This window comes from Equus quagga, chromosome 7, assembly GCF_021613505.1.
Source record: "Equus quagga isolate Etosha38 chromosome 7, UCLA_HA_Equagga_1.0, whole genome shotgun sequence".
NCBI lineage: Eukaryota > Metazoa > Chordata > Mammalia > Perissodactyla > Equidae > Equus > Equus quagga.
Genome location: NC_060273.1, coordinates 8,957,685 through 8,981,769, shown reverse-complemented (window position 1 = coordinate 8,981,769; position 24,085 = coordinate 8,957,685). Strand labels below are relative to the sequence as shown.

The following is a 24,085-nucleotide window of genomic DNA, read 5'->3' as shown; positions in this document are numbered from 1 at the left end:
CTGGGATCTTTTCCCAAGTGCACTCCGACCCTCCCCGTCCATTCTGTGCACGCTTTGTGGCTGGATCTTCTCCAAGTCAATTAGCGCTGGCCACTGTCAGAAAAAGTTACCAGGGATGAGAACACCTCAAGAGAAGGATGCGTAGAAACCTAAAACCTAAACCTGTAGAGGTTTCCTGTCTCCCTCTGACGTCAGTATTCTCTTCGCGTCCACTTTCACAGTCTACACAGTCTCTCCCTGCATCTCTCCCTCTCAGGAAATAAGAGGGAAGGAAAGGAAAACCAGCATGCTTTGAAAGGAATCTCGCTCAGCTTCAAAGCCTTGGTCCCTTGCAGAGCTCAGTCCTATTCAAAGGGCCCACTGTTCCCCCTTCTGAAGACGGCCCGCAGCCACGGGAGCAACGGTGCCGGGCCCCAGGCCCACCTTGTCCTGGTTCTCCAGCGAGCACACGTAGAGCGGCAGGAAGAGCCTGTTGAGCAGGTGGTCAGTGAGCACGTCGTTGAGGAACTCACAGTTGATGATCAGGATGTCATTGAGATAGTGCAGGTGGTCCAGGTGCTCGGCCACCAGGTCACTCAGTTTCCCCCGATTCCGGTGCCTGCCAGGAAAAATGACACCCTCAGCCTGGGAGCCGAGGCTCAGGGCCCTTGGGCCTGGCATCAATGGCCCAGACTTAGGTCACTGGTGCTGCATTCCTACAACCTATATTTGAGCCAGTCTCAGGAGGCACCTATCCTGGCCCGACAGGTGGCATACACAAAAAGAAAATGGACAGGTCCACTGCAGTCGACTTTAGGGGACTCCTGGGGTCCCTCATCCTCTGGGCGTCTCAGTACAGCTCACTCACCAGCACCACCACAGCCAAAAACAAAATGAGTAAATAAAGCAAAAACCAGCTAAGCCCTAGCACAGCCACTAGTCGCTGTGGCAAGATCCCTGGCTCCCAAGATAAGCGGCATTAATGAAGCAATCAATCCTTGCTAATTAAAATGCTCCAGAGGAGTTCTGAAGAGAAAAGCAGGCCTCAGCAGCCGTGTCTGACCCACGGGCCCCGACCATGGGGCATGGTGCATAGCCGCGACACCCTAGCCCCAGGAGGGCCCTGTCTCCTTGCCTCAATGCAACAGGCATGGGGGCTGGGCCCCACAGGTGGGTCAACCTCACACTCACCAAGGGCAGGACCCCTAAAACAACCCCTAAAATGCCACCCCCAAAGAGATCTCTTTTGCTAAGAGCAATCTAGCTAGGGCGAGACATCCTGTTTGTATTGTGATTATTACTCAAGTAATAGTCATTTTAGAAGACAGAAAAGTAAAGAAAATAAAAGCAAAAAAACGTTAGTTCCTTTAGTCCCACCACTAACAGACAGTATTTTGGGACTTCAGACCCGATAGTCTGTTTTTCCATGTTTCTATGTCTCCCTATGGGCACATCCCAAATGCAGGTGTTACATATCTACCCATCTAACTATATGAGTCAAAACAGGAGCAATTTTGCTCCTTTTATGTGATTTCCAATAATAATTCCTTATTATACTTTAACGAGATATTTGGTAAATATTTATAGCAAATACATGTGGTATAGCCTAGTAGGAGGATGAGGACCTATGAACTCACGTCCCCCTGAGCCCCAGAACATTACAGACGATGTTTCGCAATCTTTTCCCCACTCAATAAGATACTGCAGGAATTTTTCTTTAGTAAGATAGTTAAAGCACTTGACTTTTTAAAGCTTTAGTTTAAAAAATATCTTATCAAAGTAATATAAGCAGATGGGTTTAAAAATTAAATAGTCCTGATAAGCTGGTAGTAAAATCTAGCAGCTCCTGGCCCAGCCGCCCCAGCCCAGCCCACACTCCACAGGAGGCAGTTTTTAACTCTTCTAGTTGCTTCTAGGAAAGCTGCGAGGACCTCTACTTTACAATCGAGCCATTTGGGATATTACGTATCGGCCTCCTGCTATGACAGAGCTCTCTGCATTCGCTCTGCCCCTTCTCCCAAAAGTCACAGCCATTGGTGCTGACACTGTCACAACCACTCAGTGTGGAGCCAAAGAGAGGCCCAGGAGTTCACGGCCTTCCTCGTATAAACTCTTGTTCTTTCTGGAGTTAAGCGCCTCGTCACGTTTCACATCCATGACTGTTCATATCCATACGGTCCCTATTTTCCCAAATGCTCCATGAGATCTGCCATCTACCCATCCTTGCTTCTTTCCCAATATCGGAGCTAATATTCTCTCTCTCTAGCCCACCTCCCCCTAGGAGACCCCTCTCCCAGGTCCCTTTATCGACCTGACTCCACCTAGGTGTGCCTCTCACCAGGTCTGTGCAAAGCTGTCATTCTGGGGCAGTGGTTCTCAACCGATGGCGATTTTGCCTCAAAGGAGACATCCGGCAACGTCTGGAGATGTCTGTGGTCATTCCCAACTGGAAAAAGGGTCCTACTGGCATCTAGTGGGTGGAGGCCAGGGGTGCTGCTAACACCCTCCAATGCACAGGACAGCCCCCACAGCAAAAGACCACCCAGTTCAAAAGATGGATAGTGCCGAGTGGGAGAAATCCTGCTTTGGAACACTCATCACTCTGGGGCCCAAATCACCATCCTAATCTTTTTTTTAAAACAGATTTGCTGGGATATAATTCACATATCGTAAAATTCACCCATTTGAAGTATGCAATTTAATGGCTTTTAGTATACTCAGAGTTGTCCGACCGTCATCACGATCAATTTTAGAACAGTTTTACCCCCTGCCACTAAAAAAGCCCTGTCTAGACTCACAGGCAGTTGCTTCCCATTTACCCCGACGAGCTCCCTCCTCCAGCACTAGGAAACCACTAATCCACTCTGTTTCTCTGGATTTGCCTGTTCTGGGCATTTCGTATAGATGGAATGTGGTCCTTTGCATCCGGCTTCTTTCGCTTAGCATTATGATTTCAAGGGTCATCCACGGTGTGGCATGTGTCAGAACTGCATTCCTTTTTACTGCTGAATACTATTCCATGATATGCAGGTACTATACTTTGTCTACCCACTCACGAGCTGACAGTTCATTTTACGCCCAGCACCCCGGCTACGGGTGTACTGAATTTACTCACACCATCCCTCTCTGGGAGGTATGTGAGTCGTTTCCAACTTTCCGCTGTTACAAACAGCAGACAGGTGGGCGGACCCTTTGCGAGTATGGAAGTCCCTATTCTGCCTGGTCCTGTTCAAGCGTTTCTTCTTCCTCGATGAAACGAACTCTCCCGTAACCGCTCTATCTATCCAGGAAGCACCCCCGGAGGTCACTTACTCCTCATCAGTCTGCACACAGTTATCAAGTTCGATCACGTGGCTCCCGATGAACCAGACCAAATTGGAGAAGTAAGGAACAGCAGTTTTATCTCGGATGTAGTGCAGCATGGCCTGGTTATCCACTGAGGAAATTCATAAAAGAAGAGAAAAAAAAGTCAAGCTACCAAAAATAACTTGTGGGAGATTAAAAAAAAACAAAAAACCACAATGAAAAAGCCCTCTACTATAATCTCAATCTTTTCTGTCTTTCCTGGAAATACTTGAAAATAGTTATCTTATTCATAAAACTATACTCATCAAGGCAGTTCTGATGCCATTTTTGTAATTAATGAATTACTTAATTGGGCTAAACATTAATAGTGCATTAGGAGCCTCCTTATCAGTTGTGTTTAGCTAGACTACAGGAAAACTACACCATTCTCAAGCACGTTTCCTGCATTTACATGTAAGGATAAGTTAAGAAAGCGGAAAACTAGAAGTTAATAACTTACATGACACTGGAATAAGGAACACGGGAATCGTCATGAAGGAAAGGCAAAAACAGACAAGAGTTAACAGGGTGAGGAGCCGGGAAGGTGAGACAGTTGCTCAGAGGGAGAGAGAGCTGGGGCAGGAGGCATCTAAACTGAAAGATACAGGTTAGAGGAGAGCACGAGAAAACAGAGCAGGAGGCAGCAGAATTGCAGCCTGGACCAGGCCGCAAACTCAGAAGCCCGCCAGGCTGGCCGGCAACTCTGCGAGCACAGCCAGCAGGCCTGGCGTGTGCATTGGCGGGGCTCAGGCCTCGGCCCCAAAGAGGGCAGCTGCTTCTCAACGCCTGCTCACCCCTGCCCTGCAGGATTGTGGGCCCAGAATAGTCGAATCTACATTTTCAGGTCAGAAATCCAGATTACTACCCAATCTCTGCCAATTTTTTAAATTTTGGCAACTATACATTTTTTCAAAAAAATATCTAAGCCAATTAAGACACGCCTAACGGCTGTTTAACACAATCCCGGAACTAGACTCGAGTGAGGCCCTGAGGAGCGCCCGCCCCCTCCCAATTAGGGGTCCTCCCAAGTGACAACATGCAAACCAGCAAAGGTCAAAGCCCTTTGGTCCTTGAGAAAATGGAGTCCCAGCTCCAGCGTGATGGACCTGGGGGTAGTAACCGGGCACTAGGCAGAGAAGGCATCGCGCTGGAGGGCAAGGCCAGGTCGGGAACTCGGTCCAGCCAGCCTCTGTGCCAGTGCGGGCAGGAAGCCGGGGACCCAGACGCAATGTTTTGGGCATTAAGCACATCTTGAAAGACCAGAGGCGTCTGTTGGCTTCAGAGCCGGTTGAGAATACAACATTGCCCCCTGCTGTTTGGACGTGAAATGCTTGCACACACGGTTCAAAGAGAACATCGCCCTTGGCCATGCTGAAGCATATTTTTACTGACATTTACAAGACAACTTTGCTTTATCTAATTATCACGTGGCCGCTCCGAGTCCCACATGCGCCTCTCTTAGGACATCACGTACTACCTCTGTGTAGCAGCCCTGAGTAAGACTTTAATGTGTAGAACTGAGGGTGCGCGGAGAAGGCTGCGGTACAAGAATTACGTAAGGGGCCAGCTAAATGTTCACTGATGACAAGCCTGCCACGAGACATGCAAGCCCGGCCATAATAAATGAGCTCCCTGTTACCTCCGGAGAACTATATGCACAGATCCGTGAGAGCAAGCACGAGCTGTGAAGTTAGAAATCAGATAAGGCGCGAGCTCACGGGGAAACTGACCTTTGTAGACGTTCAAAGTTATGGTTCTTACAGCAATTCTAACCATGCTTTCAGGGTGATTGAAAAATTTGATGGCTTCTGTGTACAGGGCAAAGTCATTAGTGTGCTAAAACAAAAGAAATACCAAAAATGAGTTAGGAATCCATAAGACAGGCTGCCCCCCACCCCAGTTTTCTGAATCCTACCAGACACTGCAGTAAAGACAAAAAAACAGACAAAATGTTACGCACGTGGACGTCAAGCCAGCAGTCCATTTCCAATGGGGAATGTGGGAAGGGACGGGGAGGTGAGACCATGGAAGAAATGGCAAAGGTCCAGCAATGCCAGCCTGGGGCTCCCGATCTGTTCTGCCACATCCTAGCTGTGTCACGTAATAATTCTAAGCCTCTGCTTCTTCATCTATAAAATGGGGATAATAATTCCCACTTCATGGTTGTTAGAGTTAAATGAGATTATTTCAGATACAGCGCTTAGCCCGGTGTCTGATATCTGACAAGCACTCGGTAAATGCAGCTGTTACTGTTAGACGCTGCTTCATCCGATCAAGGGCAAGTGTGAAGTTCACTGCATTCAGACTTTCTTTTGGCTATTATTTACTTCTCTATTTGCAAATACTAAAAGGCTAAACATTATCCTGGAGGAGGAGGGTCTTGGGAATCTCTGACATTTAAAAGGGATTATTGGAACAGACCCAAACAGTTCAGAACTCCACTGTTGGAGCAATAAGAAAAAACACAGGGGCCAGCCCAGTGGCGTGGTGGTGAAGTTTGCACGCTCCACTTTGGAGGTCTGGGAATTGTGAGTTCAGATCCCAGGCACGGACCTACACACCACTCGTCAAGCCATGCTGTGATGGTGTCCCACATACAAAATAGAGGAAGACTGGCATGGATGTTAGCTCAGGGCCAGTCCCCCCCACCAAAAAAAAAGAAAAGAAAAGAAAGAAAGAAAGAAAGAAAGAGAAATGAAAGAAAAAAAGCACAACAGGACCCGGGCCTAGAACCCCACAGTGGTGTGCTCTGCTGCCCTCTTCTGGCCAGTTTTCCCACATGGGTCCAGATCAGGCTCTGAGGACACCCACAGGCAGTGAGGGCAGGGGGAAGAGGCAACCAGTAACCTCCAGCAAGGTGACGCCGTCCTCAAAGAACACCACCACCGGGAGCACTAGAAGTCAAATGCCCACTTAACAAGTGGCGGCTACTGTCCGGGCCCGCATAAAAGAGCAAACCAAGCCCACCCCAAAGTGAGGCTCCTGCCACTCCTCTGGCGCCCAGCAAGATGTTCTTCCAGAAGCATCGCTCTGGCCCCAGAATCCCAGCATTCTGCCCTCCCAGCCAGGTGCAGAGAAGCCCAGCTGCCTCTGAGTGGAGGGAGAATCTGGCCGCTCTCTGGCCTGAACTTGGCAGGTGGGTTTTCTCCCACCCGGGAGAGCCTCTGGGAGGGTGCTAACACTGTCCATCTGGTCCCTGGACACATTTCATGAGCATCAGGTACTGGGCTACACAACGTCAATTTTTCAAACTGCCACATATTTTGTGATTGGCAGCCAGTATTTCTCCCCTCCAAGACCAGCTCTTCCCCACTACTAACCTAGACCAAAAAAATCAAGGTTCTGGCAGGCCCAGTGGCATAGTGGTTAAGTTTGTGTGCTCCACTTCAGTGGCCTGGGGTTCACAGGTTTGGATCCCAGGTGTGGACCTAGCACCACTCATCAAGCCACGCTGTGGTGGCGTCCCACATAAAAAATAGAGGAGGACTGGCAAAGATGTTAGCTCAGGGCCAATCTTCCACACCAAAAAAGAGGAAGATTGGCAATGGATATTAGCTCAGGGCAAATCTTCCTCACCAAAAAAAATAATAATAATAATTCAAGGTTCAGCCGCTGTTGCCACATAATATGGGAACAGCTGCACGGATTTTATCCAAAGTCAAAGGCTATGTTTGGAACTATGGTCTGACTTCAAATATAGGGTGTGCAGCACCAGTCAGAAGACACCTTGACAGAAACAGCACACGGCCGTGTGGTCGCTGGCTTCTGAGATGGCCTGGTGATCATCACCTCCTGTATTCACACACCGTGCCGTCCTGTCCCACACTGAATCAGGCCTGGCCAATGTGGCCTAAAGAACATGGGGGAAGTGATAGTGTGTGGCTTCTGAGGCTGGGTCATGAAAGGCATTACTGCTTGCCTGGGTCTCCTGGATCAATCGTTCTAGGGGATGCCAGCCACCAAGCCATGAGGACACTCACACAGGCCCCGGAGAAGCCTACGTAACCGAGGCCTCCCGCCAATGGCCAGCACTGACTGCTCGGTCAGCCATGTGAGGGATCCACCCTAGAAGCAGACCTTCCAACCCCAATCCAGCCTTCAGATGACTGTAGCCTCATGAGAGTCTGAGCCAGGTCACTCCCAAGTCCCAGACACACTGTGCTGCAATAAATGTGACACAACGTGACCCCTAAGACACAAGAGGAAGTCTGCAGGGAGGCTTCTGGGAAAGAAGAGTTTTTTGGAAATTACAAAGGTACACAAGAAAGAAAGTGACCTCAATAGGCTTTTTGGCAGTGGCATGTGAGTATGTGATGTCTGGAGCTGATGCAACCATTATGAGACCATGAGGGGTCAAGCCAGGGGACAGCTGCTAACTATAGTCAGTAGAGCAGAAAAATGGAAAAGCCTGGGTCCGTGATGAGCCACAGGACGAACTGGCCCCAGGAGAGCTGGCAGCTGTACCTTGTGGTATGTGAGATAAATTTACCTTATTGTTCAAGCTCCTTTTAACTGTGAGAATAACAGCAATTTATTTATTTAAGTTGCTAGTAATTCTCCCAAGGCATACCAGGGCCGTTAGCCTGTAAGGAAGAGCAATGGCTACGATTTTAGGGAGCCAAATACACACTAGGTGCTTTGAGAACATCATCCCCTTTAATTCAATCCCTGGAAAACGCTACAAGGTATACATGATCATCGCCATTTCTCAGATGGGGAAACTGAGGCTCAGAGGACTGGGACCTCTCTCAGGTCCCACAGCAGGGAGGCAGCAAAGCTGGGTCTGACCGGAGTTTGTCTTTCCCACAGGGCAACACGACCCCAGGTCAATTTCTGGGCACCTCCCCTCTCTGCCAAGGACAATGCTCTCAGGTAGCACAATGGAATTTCACATTAAAAATAGAGAGGTAACTTATTAAATAAAAAAAATCCTTTCTAAGCGCACCAAGGTCAAACGGCTGCTATGAAAATCAGGAAGGAGCAGGCGTGTGAGTGCTTTGTCAACAGACACAAGGCCGCCGGCACGGAAGGCGCTGCTCTGGCGGGCGAGCTTCCCACCCAAACGCGCCCTCCGGCGGTCACTCACCTCGTTGTAAAAGAAATGGACAGTGTGGTTGTTGAGTTTCAGCGAAAGGGTTTTCAGGAACGATATATAATAGGCCATGATCTCCTCGTCGGAAAAGTCAAACTTATGGACAATGATAGAATTTACATAGTTATTAGAGAGCAAGTAATCTAGAGGGAGAAAAAACAAAGGAAAACAGGTTAATTCATGCTGGAGGAGAGACCGCGGAGACAGCCAGGTAAGGAGCAGGCGACCACGTGGACGGACCAGAACCAGTCAAGCTGCTGGGTAGCTGGGGTTCAACAAGCTAACACGGAGCCCCTTGACCTTTAACCAGCAAAGAGATCAGCCGCTAGGCGCAGCCACTAGAAAGTTCGAGAGCAATGCCAGAGCAAAGCCCAGACCACCCGTCCCACACCAGACAGAAAACAACCCTTGAACATGCTCTTTCGTTGCTGGAAAGTTCAGCACAGAGCTGGGGGCAGGGCAGCTGAGTTGGTGCGTGGGCAGTTTCACAAACCACCCACGGATGAGGGTAAAAAGTGCTCTACTTTAAAAAACCTGCCCCATTTTGCCATCAAAAGTCACCCCGTCATCCCTGGATGCCACAAAGGGCTACACATGGTTTTCTTCTCCCTATATAGCAACCTGATTTCATAAAAGCCACTTGCGGCTGAACCTCCACTACATGCCAGCACCAGGCAGAGTGATTTCCACTATAATTAATCATTAAGACAACACTGCAGAGCAGGGCTCATTCTTCTCATTTCGCGGATGAGTAAAAAGAGCTCAGAGAGGTTGATTAATTTGCCTGAGGACACAGCAACAGTAAGTCACAGAGACGGGATTCGAACTCAGGTCTGATGTCAAAGGCTGTGCACTCATGGGAGCCAGCAATGAAAAGCGGGTGATGAGGGCCCGGGCACACTGCGGCCAACTGGAGAACGGGCACCCTCTCCAAGCCCCCAGCCTCTGGCCCCTGCAGAAATGCAGCCCCAGCATGGTGAGAGCTTCCGACGGCAAGGGAAGCTGGCAAACACAGATGTTGACGCTGCATCTCCTGATTTTGAAATGCTGGCCGCTAGATCAACTCGCTCTATAGACCAACTGCAGCCCCTGGGCCTGCAGTTCGAAATCTTGGCATCGGGCCCTTGCCCAACAGATATGTTCTCTGAGTCCTGACCAGCCAGCCTGTCCCCACTGTCTGTCCTTTGGGTGGCCAGTCTAGGAGCTCTGACCACTGCCCTGCCTCCCCACTAAGGGTCAAAGGCAGCCCACGATCAACAGCCGCCCTACAGGCAGCTATGGGAGGCAGCAGAGCTGAGCAGTTCGGAGCCTCCTTACTCAAAGTCTCGTCCTCGGACAGGCAACACAGCCTCACCTGGAGCTTGTCAGACGTGTGCCTTCTTGAACCCCAGCCCTGACAGCTATGAGCGGGCAGGCCCAGCACTCTGTTAAGAGGCCCCACAGGGCCTTCCATCACGCTCGTGTTTGAGAGGCACTGGGTTCGAACGTGGACTTGGATCCACCTGCCTCTGCCACTTCCTAGCTGGATGACCTGGGCAAGCGGCCTACCCTCCCCACTCCCCATTTTCCCCGTCTGAAAACCAGAACGACGGTACCCTCCTCATGGGTGTTGTGAGGGGTATAACAGACAATGCACAAAAAGCACCAGGGACAGTGAGGGGCACAAAGTAAGCCCTCAAAGATGTCAGCTGCCGTTCTTCTTACCATCATCTGGGGATCCCGAATCCCCACCATCATATTCCCAGGACTGAACACAGTTGCTCACGGGTGAATCGGAAATAAACCATTAGGCTATTTGGTGCCAAAGTTATTAGGCCAAAGTATTACTGAAAAGGCTGGAATCACCAGAAACAACATGAAGAGCCAACCAGAAACATAGGGCCATGAGAGGGGCCACAGTGTGGGGCCACAGCCGGGTCCCCCCGCCGAGGCCAGCTCTGCGGGAAAGCCACTGTGTTCGGGAAAGCCACTGCGTTCAAAAAAGCGCCCTGAGTGTCCTCGGAGCAGCCTTTGCAGACAGGCCATGAGGGTTGCAGTCTAAGAATGATTCTCAAAACCTCCTAATCATAACAATTCCTGAAGCAGAGGTTGGAGCCCCTCCAACAGAAGCGGCAGCGGGTCTGGGGTGGGTTCTAAGAATCCTAACGCGTTTACAAACGAGGTTACACATATCACAGGGCCGAGGCGCACAGCTTGACCGAGGTGGAAACGTACACATGTGTGAATCTTAAGTACACGTGCCTCTGTACTTCTACACACATATATACACCTCTCACAAATCTTAGGTGTCAGCTTGATGAATTTCTGCAAACACACACACTGTGCAAGCCCACCCAGATCAGGGTGCACTCCCAGTTCCCCAGAAGGCTCCCTCTGCCCCACCCAGTGGTGACCCCCCAGAGGCAACCCCTGGTCTGACTTCTGTCACTGCAGACTTGTCCTGCCTGTTCTGCAAGCTCATAGGCTTGGAGTCAGACAGCACGCTCTCCTCTTGTGTCTGGCGTCTCGCACACCTCACAAGCTGAGTTATCCATGTGGTTCCCTCCTTTTTCCTCTGTGCTGTATAGTATTCCATGCTTTGAAGCGCCCACAATTGATCCGGCCAGAATCTGAACTTGCGACAAGCAGCCGGGTGATGCAGATGCCCTCCTTTAGGTGCTGGCACCGTGGCTGTGGTTGGGACGAATGGGCTGGCAGCAGCAGGGACTGCTGGGATGTCCCATGAGCCCCACTGTGACTGGTTAGTGGCTTCCGGGCCACCAGGGGCACAGACGCCCATGCTGGCAGCTTCAGACGGGTACCTATGAGCCTCTCGGCCGCATTCTTGAGCTGGAAAAGCCACACGCTCCAAGCATTCCCCGGTGGGGACTTTTCCAGGGCCTCCGCTGATGACTCTGTGGGTGGCGGGGCCACCGTGGGGGCAGCAGAGGTGCCTCTATTATTGGGCTGGGATTTTTCGGCTACCCCCTCACTGGGCGGCCGACTTTCTGTGGTATCCTTTTATAATAAACCCAGGAGTCTGTAAGTAATCTCAGTCTCTCGGGCCTTCTGTCACTTAGGTCACAAAACTCAACAGGCAACAGGTGCACGGTGAAATGGCTGCTTGTAATAGTGAAAACCCGGAAACCCCCTAAATGCCCATGGTCAGGTTGAAGAAGTTATGGCCGAGCGAGACGCAGCTCCTCAAGCAATCCACGGATGCCTGAACGTGAAAACCTCCGAGCCACTGCGAGGCTGGGAAAGAACGAAGCCCACAGCAAAACGGCTTGCATCCCCGGAACCATTAGTGTGAAACTGCACAGAACTTTTGCTTTCTCTACTTTTGCAATCTTCCATTTTTTGCTGTTGTTTTATAATGAGGACATTTTGTGTCTACAATTAGAAAATAAAAATAAAAGCAAAACTCATCCATGGTTGTCACCCCCCATAAATCCAGCTTCTGAAAAGGCAGTGATTTCTGCCACATTCGCAGGGCTTACAAAGCGCTCGGGTGGATTCCCACAGAGCCGGTGGCAGCTGCCTGGGTTTCTTGCAGCCGGTGCCCTTTTCAGTCATGGTACAAGAAAAGCCATGTGATCCAGAAACCCCCAGAATGTTTAACTGTCCCCACCCCCATCTTCAGACCAGCAGCCCTGTGGCCAGGTCGGCTCAGAAAGGGTTACCAGAGGACAGACTGTGGGGCCATCTCTGGATTTAATGACAAAAACAACTCTGCTGGACGCTTCCATCAGCCAGACCCTGTGCCACACTCTGCACACCTGCTGTCACATTTAATCCTCAAACCACTCTATTCTCTAATTCACAGATTCGGAAACCGCAGCTTGGAGAGTTCGCTCCCCAGGGCCCGGTGCACAGCGCGTGGCAGAACCAGGCCTGGGCCCCGAGCCCTGGGTCCAGGGCCTGCACCACTGAGCTGGGTCTTCCCCTCTCGGAGTTCTCAGAAACCGCGTGCAATTCATATCCAGCGTAGCAAACGCTGATACCAAGGGAAACCACTCAGGGAGAGTGAGTCAACTCACAGTTGTCACCTCAGATTCATCGGGAAGCGCAAGGAGCGTCCTGGGCCGGCAGCACCACCTGGTGGCCGCTTCCGAGAGCCACCATTCAGCCACTCTCCCACCGCGCCCTCCTCCTCTCTGGGGAGGAACGCCAGCGTCTCTACCCACTTCCACTCACCAGAAACTTCTCTCACACCTGCCTTGGGGCCCCAGAGCCTGCCTTTGACACAGACAGCCGGTCACTTGTCTTCTCCTCCCTACTTTCTGCGGGCCGGGCCTGGGGCTTGGTGTAGTCATCCTGGAATGATAAAGCCGTGGTCCAGCGCGGGGGATGAGGAAGGGGACCGGCTGTCTCCCCCGCGCACTGCTGGCACTCGGGGCTGATAACCCTTTGCTGTGCGGCTGTCCTGTGCACTGCAGATGTACAGCAGCATCCCCCGCCTCACCCGCCCGAGGCCAGGAGCAACACCCCCATCACCACCACAACCAAGAATGTCTCCAGACACTGACCAACGTCCGCTGGGGCACAGTCACCCCGGCTGAGGGCCACCGAGCTACCTCACCCAAGCTGAGCCCTTGTCAACGCGGGCCTTGCTGGAGCCATCACGGCGGTGACTCAGACTCTCTCGAGGACACCGACAGCCCCTGCCTCTCAGGGTGGCTGTCTCAGACGAAGAGCCTGGGCTTAGTGAGGGCGGGAACAAGCTCCAGGGCACACACTCGCCAGGCGGCTAGCGGGACAGCAGCAGGCCGGCCAGGTGCCAGAGGCCACATGCCTGCACGCTCTTGGGCCGAGTTCTTCCTCTCCAGCTGGTCCAGTGTCTACTCGCTGGCTGATTACTCAGTGACCCCAACTCTTTAATAACAAATTTGAAGAAGAAACGCGAACGCCCCCAGAATCACTCAGCACAGGAAGCCCTCTCCGCACCCTTCACAGCAGCCCACCACGCAGGGATAAACCTGGGGTTACAGATGAACTGCCCTCAAATTCCTACATCGCAGCCCTAACCGGCACCCCCCACCCCCGTGACTGTATTTGGAGGCAAGGCCTTTAAGGAGGTAATTAAGGAGGTCACAGGGTGGGGCCCTAATCCCAGAGGACTGGCATCCTTACAACAAAAGGCAGAGACACCAGCACTCTCTGTGTGCAGAGGAAAGACCACATGAGGACACGAGGAGAAGGCAGCCACGGCAAATCAGAAACCAACTCTGCTGGCACCTTGATCTTGGACTTCCAGCCTCCAGAAAATAAATTCCTGTTGTCTATGCCACCCAGCCTGGGGTCCTTTGTCGCGGCAGCCCAAGCACACTGAGACACACGGTAAGCACAGCCCTTCGAAAAACAACACGAAAACCAGGCCCAACCACACGCTGCCGACGCTCAGCGGTGCAGAGACAGGTGTCGAGGATGGTCCTTACAGAGTGAGGTCTCGTGACTGATGTTCTCAAAGAGGATGTTCAAGGTCTGCAGCAGCTGCACACACACGTAGCGGCCGGATTTCTGCCGCAGGATGTTCAAGAAGAAAACAAACATGTTCTTCTCCAGGAAGAAGCTGGGGAGAGAAGGGGAAGATCATTGGTCTGCTTCCACACGCGGTTACATGAACCCTCTGGTTATATGCACGGCACATGTGTGTACCCCCCCCCACACACACAGGTTACATGCATCCTCTGGTTATATGCACGGCACATGTGTGTACCACACACACACACACAGGTTACATGCATCCTCTGGTTATATGCACGGCACATGTGTGTACCCCCCACCACACACACACACAGGCATCCACAGAGCAGCGAGGTCATGCCACCTGCACGGCCCCAGCTTCCGTGCTAGCCAGCTCCCAGAATCCCGTCTTCCATCGAGGTAACGCTCCTTTCAAGCCCTCTTCCCAGAATCCGAGAAGAGAGCTGGTTCTGGGAAGCAGTGAACTAGATATGACAGAATGGGAAAGATCTTTTCCTACTAAACGATTACACGGCAATCCACGCGCATAAAGCCGACAAGCAGCATTTTCCATCAAATATTTTATATCCTTCTCTTTTTCCTTACTAAGCCTCTTTTTTTTGCTCTCCATATCTTTGAGTGTTAATCAACCACAACCGTAATTCCCTACAAAGGGGCAAGAGAACACTGAATTCAGGGGCTGGCCCCTCGGCCGAGTGGTTGAGTGAGCACGCTCCGCTTTGGCGGCCCAGGGTTTCCCGGTTCGGATCCCAGGCATGGACATGGCACCGCTCATCATGCCATGCTGAGGCAGCGTCTCACATAGCACAACCAGAGGCATTCACAAGTAGAATATACAACTATGTGCTGGGGGGTTTTGGGGAGAAGAAGGAGAGGAAAAAAAGTGCCATAGAAGTTAAAAAAAAAAAAAAAAAGAACACTGACTTCAAAAGAGTTTTGGTTTCCAAATCGCCAAGTTTGTAGTTCCATATCTCGGGGAAAAGAACTGGAAGGAAATCGAAGGTGCTGACGTGGCGGTGAGACCCTAGGCGGTCCCCACGTCTGCTTCTGCCTTTCTTGTTCTGGACAGGACCTCTGTCTGCATACAGCCTGGGGGCACTGACTTCTGGGGGTACAGGGTGGCTCTTTTAGTCTTGAAAAGGAGACAAAATGCCCTAATGCCCTTCTTGAAAGGAAGAAAGCGATGCTTCTAGTTCTCTGCATTCAAGCTCACAACTGACAGCCTCTCATTTGGGGTAGTGAGAAAAAACCCCTGCAGTCATGGGCATCTGCTGGTTGACCTAAGTTTTGGATGTCTCTCTCCCCTCAGCTGTCAGCTCAATGGTGGCTGGATCATGGGAACACAAATTCTGTCTGAATCCACAAAAGGGTAAATGAATGAATAAACGAGCTAAAAAAAGACCCCTAGAGCATTTTCCAACTCTGATTCTGGGAGTCATTCCCACTGCCCTCCAGAACATTTTTATCATTTGACCTATTTTGTTTACCTTGTCTACCAAGTATCCCCCAACAAGCTCACTGCAGCACGATGCCCAAGTCGGGAACTCGTTAAGATGCCCGCACCTAGACGCCCAGGGAGCCACTCCCCAGGTCGAGCAAGCAGTCCAAGAGCCTGGATTTTTAAAAACTCCCTAGGGAAGTTTTCCTTGGAAAAATGACTAATTATAGGGCTGGGGCAGGAAAATATAAGATGAGCCTGGAGCATCTTATAGTACCAGAAAGTCAGGGGGTGCCCGAAAACAAAGGATGGGGTGTGTCAAAGCGACACAGGAAGCAACCCGAAAGAGCTCCCAATGCCCAAAGCTGGAATAAACTGAGCGATAACACAAATAACACAGTGCAGGATTCTAAACCGAGGTTTAAATAAATACCCAGGAGTCCACACTGACATAAATAGATGACTGAATAAGTAATAAACGGAGAGGAGAGACAGATCTTCCACGTAGAAGAATTTCAAAGAATCTATGTAGATAGTCCCTCCTTCCAGAAGGCAGAGCTGAGTTCCCACACCCCCAGGTGGGCTAGACTTAGTGACTCACCTTCCAAGAACAGGGGAGAGAAAGGGAAAAAACGTAACTTTATGGTAGAAAACCCTGGCAGCCACCACCTTACCCAAGCGATCAGGTTCACATCCCCAGGGATCACGGGGACATGGGAACACAGGAACACAGGTGTGATGGGACGAGAAGGGCACTTCACCTCCACAGCCTTCTTCCCAGAACCCCCAGGCTAGCCATGAGGAAAACACCAGAGAAAGCCAGACTGGGGGACGTTCTACGGCACAGCTGGCCAGTACTTCTCAAAACTTCAAGGTCAGAAAAAACAAGAGAAGACTAAAAAACTGTCACAGACCACAGGAGACTGGGGAGACGTGACAACTCAATGCACCGTGGGAGTCTGGACTGGGATCCTAGGGCAGGAAGAGGATATTAATGGAAAAGCTGGCGAAATCCCAATCAAGCCTGGAGTTTACTTGATAGTAACTCACCAGCGTCGGCTTCTCAGTTTTGACAAATGCATCTTGGTCACATGAGATATTAACAATGGGGGGAGAGGGGTGAGGGGTATATGGGGCCTCTCTGTACTATCTTCACAACTTTCCTGTAAATCTAAAATTATTCTGAAATAAGAAATGTATTAAAAACAAATTCTCTTGGGGACTCTGCTGGGCAGCCATTTAAGAATCACTGGGGGGCCGGCCCCATGACTGAATGAATGGTTAAGTTCACATGCTCTGCTTCGGCGGCCCAGGGTTCGCCAGTTCGGATCCTGGGCGTGGACCTACACACTGCTCATCAAGCCATGCTGAGGTGGCATCCACCTAGAAGAACTAGAAGGACTTACAACTAGGATATACAACTATGTACTGGGGCTTTGGGGAGAAAAGAAACAAAAACAAAGAGGAAGATTGGCAACAAATGTTAGTTCAGGGCCAATCTTCCCCACCAAAAAAAGAAAAAGAAGAAGAAGAAGGCATAGAGTTGCAAATAGGACTTAAAAACAAAGAATCAGTGGGGCTCCAAGAGCTCAGCAGTTTTTCTAAGATGGCAGATGGACTAAGAAAGTCCATTCTAGTAAAGGGGGACACAGTTTCTAATCTTCAACCCAAGGGTCTTTCTCATTTCCAAAAACAGATACCAACCAACCAATCAACTAACACCTTTCCCATGATCCTGAAAGGAAGCTCGCCCCGTTTATAAGCAACACCTCACTTGATTACGATGTTTTCCTCTGCGGGTCATGGCCAGTGTCATAGGTTGCATTTTAAAGATCTGCACTTTCCACAAGTAGCTTTATCTTAGAGGACCTTACTGATGAACACAGAGCTATCCGGAGACTCAGGACATCTAATGAGAAGCCGTGTTGGAAACGGAACACCTTTATTTGTTTGAAATGGGTTTTTAAGTGGCCTCAATACTTAAAATTGAGATTATTTTATATAAAAATAAAATCTGGTTTGGTGGCTGTGACAGCCCAACCCTTCTGCACCTAGGCGTTAAGACGGGTCTACCGGAGGAGCTCACGGTTGACGGCCCTTGCTCTTTAACCGTCCAACAGGGACACCTTTTAAATGACCATTTGCTAGCATTCCTTGAGTGCATACCCTGCACCAGGTACGAGGCAGGGGACTTCCTCTCCTTTAAAGATGAGGAAACCGAGGCTGGCCTAAGACTGCTCATCTGGGGAGGACGAGGACGAGGAGAAACACTGTCATGGGCTCCGAGTGCGACCCTCTGTGACCCTGGGCAAAGATGGGGACAAGAGCAGGGCCCCGCCCTGCGGCAGCTGGGAGACGAAGATGGATTTTCTTGTCGAGGGCTCAGCACGGTGCCTGACCACCAGGAAACACAACACCTGTCAGCCCTCAGTGTCTCCCCGGGGGCCTTTCAGGCCACTTAGAATCTAATGACCCAGGACACGGTCTCCTTCCTTTGGGGAGAGAATCAGACATGACTTGGAAAATTATCCATGATGTTTTCACATTTTCTGAAGATACTCATTTCCATAACTTCCCCGTTTTCAGCTTGCATTTCTACAGTGTTTCAAGGACATTTTATACAGATAGATATCTGTGCAGAAGACCAAATTGGCGTCAAATCCTGACATCATGAGGGATGACTCATGATACACATTTAGAAAAATATCCAAAGGAAGGAGAAGAAGCGAAAAACAAAAAAACATTAGAAACCCTTACTCAAACACAGAGCTGTCATTCTGATCTCCCCAAATCAGGATCTCGGTGATGGAGCGGATGGTTTCCACTAGCAGGTTCCGATTCTGTTCTGTGACTGTGGTGTTTTTGGTCAAAACGTGGTACAGATACCTGAGAGAAAGGAAAGAAAATTAAAGATCACCAACTGCAACGTAAGCCAGATTCAACGACCATTCGCAACATCTGGGGGACAATTTGGCTGTGTTTTTCCAGGTTTGGTTAGCACAATTCCCGTGCAGATGAGTCATCATACCACCCAAGAAAGATGGCAGACGATGCTTTGAATGTTCAATAACCAGGGACACGCCAACCCAAACTGAGGCGAGAGAAGTGTCGAGCTCTTGAAGACAGCCATCCTCAAACTCCAGAGGGCAAGAGCATCGCCTGGAGAGCTGGATGAAGTGGGGGCTGTGGGAGCCCACCCCGAGATTCAGATTCAGTGGCACTGAGGGAAGACCAGGCACGGGCCTTTCACACTCTCCCCGGGTGATTCTGGTGCCAGTGGAGCAACTCGAGACACACAGCTCAGGGCCAAATGCCTAAACGGGACCAGCAGTCAGGCTGATGCAGAGATTCAGAGAGGTGAAGTTGCAGATGAAGGAGACTGAGCCCCAAAGCCAGCGGCTGGGGCAAAAATCACGTGCAGGCAAGATTACCCTTGGAATGCCCATACCCTTGGAATGCCCATCAGCCCCCAGGAAGGGCAGAACACCCAGCAGAACTGATGGCTCAAATGAAGGGGGTGGCTTGCCATTCAAGGGCACCAACTGTATTTGCTGAGTACAGATCACAGTTAAGTGGGCTTGCGACACCATGGCACTGAACTTCGCCCACCTAGATGTGCCCGCAAGGCCTGTGCTGCTCCAGACCTGGGCCAGCTGCTGTGGCAGAGACAGGTCGGCCCAGTCCAGTCCTCGAGGCCCTGTGCTGGTGGTGAGGGCATCCAAAAGAGTCGCCGAGGCCAGTCCTGAGCCGTGTGGGGACCAGCAGCCTGGCCGGATGCTCTGGGAGTGCCGCCTGGCACAGCTTTTAACAGATAGTGTCTCCAGGGCCCACAGATTGAGGTAACTCAGCTGAAATGGCGTGGAAAGGAAAAGGGGACACCAAGAGGGAGTGACTCAGGAAAAGTCACCTCCTGACTTCTTTATGGCCACCCTCCGTTTGAGGGTAGGGGCTGGTGAGAGCAAGGCAGGGAAAGATTAGATAGGATCGTTCCACCGAAAATCTCTAAAAATGGGTAGGCGAGAAAGAGAGAGAACCTTGCAGAATGAATAATAAGGAGCAATCTGCTGGTTTAGGGGGCTGAGTTTTATTTATTAATATTGTTGCTGTTTGTTTTATTTTAAAGACACAGTCTAATCAGTCATTCAACTATTTAATAAATGTAATTAAGTAAAATTGCATGCCACTTTTAACATGCAATAACTAGAAGAGCTCTCCAAAAATAGAAGTCTCCACCGTTTGTGCCCAAATCTACTAGCAGGGCTGCATGTGGGAGCAGAGGCCAGTTTCGCTCTGTGATAAGGTGGGTCCACAGCACCAAACCACCCTGGGGTGGATCACAGGGGGCCCCGATCACGAATCCGTCTCCACCTCACCTGGACTGCATCTTCTCTAAAAGACCCAAAGAGCAGAGTTTTCATACCGTGGCTCCCAGGCCCCCTGCACCAGAATGGCCTGATTGAACTGCAGATCCTAGCTCGCCATCCCAGACCAACGGAAACTGACTCTTGAGGGCAGGGCACCCCCACGGAACCTGACTCCTGAGGGCACTGCCCCAAATCTGCATTTTGAACGAGCTCCCCCTGAAGTTTCAGAGCTACTGTGTCACCCACATCGTGGCCATCAGTGACGCTCTCCGTGCCGTCCACAGTACGCCGCATGGCCTGCTGTGACGGGCACTGCGGGCAGAACTCCCACTCAGGCGGCTCCTTCTGTGTAGAGGATACGTCCGTCAGCATCCCACATCACACTCCTGGCCCAGCAGGAGACAGCGGCCTGGGGGAGTGGGTCTGCTGGGGGACTCCCAGCAGGGATGGGGGAGTTTAAAACCTTGAGGACCAGCCCTGACTTCTAGTCACTGTGCTTTCTTGCTGCCCTGACCAACCAGCAAACTCATACTCGTATGTCACAACCCAGCTCAGGCATCTTCCTCAGAGGATGGATCCCTCCCGCCCTCCTGCCCGGGGGGATCTGACTGTGCTCTCCTCTCTGGCACCTCTGTGCCCACATCCACTTGCTGCTGCATGGACCACCCTGATCTGCCATGATCTGCCTCCCTTATGACCTGAGTTCCTCAAGGTCAGGAGTATCGTCTTATTGATCTTGGTGACCCCAATATACTCCAAACTGTCTGGTACACAGTAGGTGCTCCATAAAAGCTGATGGGGCGAGGGTGGGGGACAATCTTTATGAACATAAATACATAAATTAGATCAGAGCACACAAGACTGAACACAGTCAGGGTCCAAATGCCAAACACAGCAAGTGGTGGCACAGCGCGGAAGTGAAGAGTCCAGGCTTTGGCAGTCCAACAGACAGACCTGGGCTTGAGTCCTGGCCCTGCCACTTCCTAACTGTGGCCTCGGACAAGGCTCTTCACCTCTCTGGAGCTCAGCTTCTCTAACAGTCAAGGTCTCCTCCTGGGCTGTCCCAGGGATTTGATGTGATAACGCATAGTAAGTGCCAAGCATGGTACCTGGCACACAGTAAGCGCTCAGTAGATGTAGGGTTAGCTGCTACTACTATTAGGATATTGGGGCCGTTATTAACACCATTACTAAATTATACAAGGCACACTGCAGGAACGTAGGAAGGAAAGATCAGGCTGATCCACACCATCATGAACAGAGGACTCCAAGGCAGGAGTTATGGGAAGGGACAGAGAAAGCAGAGCAGGAAGTGGGAGGTTTGGTGTTAGCTGGGTGATCTGGAGCAGGTTACTTAATCTCTGTGCACCTCAGTTATCTCACCTGTGAAATCGGAGCAGCGATACTTAGGTACTCCCACAAATACTTTAGGACCTACCTATTATGGTGTCGTTAGGAGGAATAAACAAGTAAAAAGAGAGGTAACTAACCTGGCAGTTACTATGCACGATACAAGTGCTGGCTATTGTTGCTCCTCTCATCACTGCCTTCATTAAACAATCTCTGAAAAAAATGCCAGTAACCACGAGGAGGCCCTGACAGACAAACCCAGGGGAAAGGGCAAGGCAGCAAGTCCTGAAGAGAAGATTCTAGGAGCTGCCATGTGTGGTACAAGCCTATGTGCCTGCCTCTGTGTGAGGGGCTTCACCTGACCCTCCTACATGCAGTCACCTGGGGACAGTGGCCAGGAGAGCAACCGAGAGATGCGCAGTCGCTGGCCCACAGCCAAGCGGCTGGAAGGTGCCGTCTGAGAGCCCCAGCTGTCTCCTGGCCTCTCGGACACTCGTGGTCCGCTGCCTTTGTCAGTGGAGCCATTCTGTTGGGTGGATGGTGATGTTGAGTTGGGCTTCTACCTCATGGTGACAAACGACTTAGAGTGCCTTTTCAGGTTTATAGCCATCTGAGTATCTTCCTTTGCGAGGTGCCTGTGCAAAGTCTTTTGCCATTTTTTACTAGGTAGAGGACCTTTTTCTCATTTATTTGATGGAGTCCTTTATATACCCTGAACACAAATCCTCTATTGGATGTACATATGGCAAATACTTTCTCTGGATGTGGCTTCCCTCTCCACTCTGTTTAGAGTGGTCTCTGGATGAGCAGAAGTTCTTAATCTTAACATCACCCAATTTATCAGCCTTTCCCTTGGATAGCGTTTTTTCTATCAGGCTTAAGAAATCCTTACCTACCCCAAGGTCATGAAGAAACGCTGTTTTCTTCTAAACAAGTTACGGTTTTACCTTTCACATTTTGACTCAGAGTATGTCTAGAACTGATGTTTGTGTTTGGTGTGAGGTATTGGCCAAAACTCATTTTTCCCATAAGAATATCTAGTTGACTCACCATCATTTACTGAAAAGGGCCTCATTTCTCCATTGCACTGCAATGTCCCTTTGTCATTGATCAGGTGACTACACGTGTGGAGGTCTTTCTGGATGCTCTACTCCCAGAGGTCTATTTTGTTTACCTTCATGCCAATACCATTGATTACTGCAGCTTTATAATAAATCTTGCTATGTGATCATCTAAGTCCTCCAACTTCTTTCCTTCTGTTGTTTCATCATTATATTGGCTATTCTGGGCCATTTGCATTTCCATATTAATTTAAAAATCACTTTCTCAATTTCCACAAAAATACCTGCTACCACTTCAAGACCCACCTAAATCAACAGCTAAACAGGGAGAGAACGGACATCTTTACAATAGAGGAACATCATGCCACCCACATTTCTTTCAAAGTTTGCTGGATAGGGGTCTTGCACATCTTTTGTTAGACTTATCCCCAGGTATTTGGTGTTTGTTGATGCTGTTGTAAACGGTCGTGTTTGAAATGTTCATTTTCTAAATGCGTGTTGTTGGGAGGTGCAAACACTCCCCAGATCTCAAGCTGTACATTTCTATGACGATTACACCTGCACCCTGCTCCTCTTTTCGCCCCCACAATGCCCTAGCACATGGTGTTAGGAAGAGACCCTCAATATACTTATAGGGACTGGGAAAAAAGAAAGCTAAATAGATTAAGGTTTCATATTTTAATGCTGCATCTAATCCCAGAGCTTTGGAAGATCAAGAAATCAACTACCTCAGAGATACTAACATAGTTTAATAACTTTCTGATTTTAACTGTAACACTCATTTTGGAAAGGCCAGAAACTTCAACAACAACAAAAACAGAGAAACGGCAATTGCCAATCACGCCACTGTGTAGAGATGACCATTGCTGGAGCGGCAATGTACTTCCTTGTGTCTTTCTCTTTGCTGTGGATATTTACATAGTTGAGTTCATGTTGTATGCCCATTTCCACGCCCAACTTTTTTCTCCACCTCTGACTAAAATAAGAGCATCTGTGTTACTGACAACTGTTTGCAAGCATCTGGAATGGCCACATAGTGCACCGCGGAAAGGACAAGTATACTGCGGAAAGGACAAGCACCAGCCATTCCTCTTCTGCTGGGCACCAGGATTCCTAATGATGAGCAACAATGTTACAATGGCTATCCTTGTGTGCAAGTCTGTGTCCATATTGTAGATAAGTTTCCAAGGACAGAATAACAGATTTTTCTCTTACAATGATAATAACTGTTACAATGGTAACATTTTTTCTCAAACTGTGCATGTGCACATCTTCATCATCATCAGGGCCTACTGCCAGGCCCTGTTCTGAGTGCTTCAGATGTGTTCACTCATTAAACCTCACGACAGTCCCGCGGGGCTGAGGCTCTGGGGAGCCGAGGCTCCCAGTGCAGGGGACCCAGGCAGCCTGACTCCAGACCGCTAGCTTATACCCATGATAGCATAGGAATGCAAACAATGAAGTCAACACTTTTATTAGCCTCTACAAGCATTTACATGAAGTTATGAATGCCTAGCACACAAGAAAACTAAATGTATAAACAACAAACCCAAAAGGCATGAGAATACACATGAGATCTTAAGGTAAGCCTCGTAACTGACCCTTACTCCATGTCTTTGGAAATGAGCCGGCATTATCATATCTCCAGCAGAACCTCTGCAGAATCCCACTATCAGACCCTCACACATGAGCAAACTCTATCTCAAGAGAAGTGCTCCAGAGTCTGAAATGCCTGGAGACCAAGAAACCGAAGCCTATTGCCAACACTACACTACACCACGCAACCATACACTAGGGGCTCATCGCCCAGGACTCCGGACTGTAAACAAACCCTGCCTCCACAGACCCTGCCTTCTCAAGAGTCATGGACCTCACAAGATAAACCACTACAGTTCACAACAATCATGCCCACTCCGGAGACAGACATACTAAATTCAAGTTCACACAGTTTTATGACTTGTATCATAATCCGCCTCATAGGATGCTCCTA

General features: G+C 50.0%; 1 protein-coding gene across 8 annotated transcripts in view; it reads right to left on the bottom strand.

Annotated features, from left to right (window-relative positions):
• Window positions 1-24,085, bottom strand: part of CLEC16A (C-type lectin domain containing 16A) — a 199,921-nt gene that overhangs the window by 169,832 nt on the left and 6,004 nt on the right. For 6 of the 8 annotated variants that reach the window (XM_046666960.1, XM_046666958.1, XM_046666957.1 and 3 more), the window contains exons 2-7: window positions 18,078-18,206; window positions 13,834-13,967; window positions 8,411-8,559; window positions 5,055-5,160; window positions 3,292-3,415; window positions 424-598 (exon numbers count right to left, since the gene is read on the bottom strand). In XM_046666960.1, the coding sequence (XP_046522916.1) occupies window positions 424-598; window positions 3,292-3,415; window positions 5,055-5,160; window positions 8,411-8,559; window positions 13,834-13,967; window positions 18,078-18,206 (817 nt within the window). Of the gene's footprint in view, window positions 1-423; window positions 599-3,291; window positions 3,416-5,054; window positions 5,161-8,410; window positions 8,560-13,833; window positions 13,968-18,077; window positions 18,207-24,085 lie in introns of those variants that run through there. The other 2 variants (XM_046666961.1, XM_046666962.1) reach the window with 2 other exon arrangements.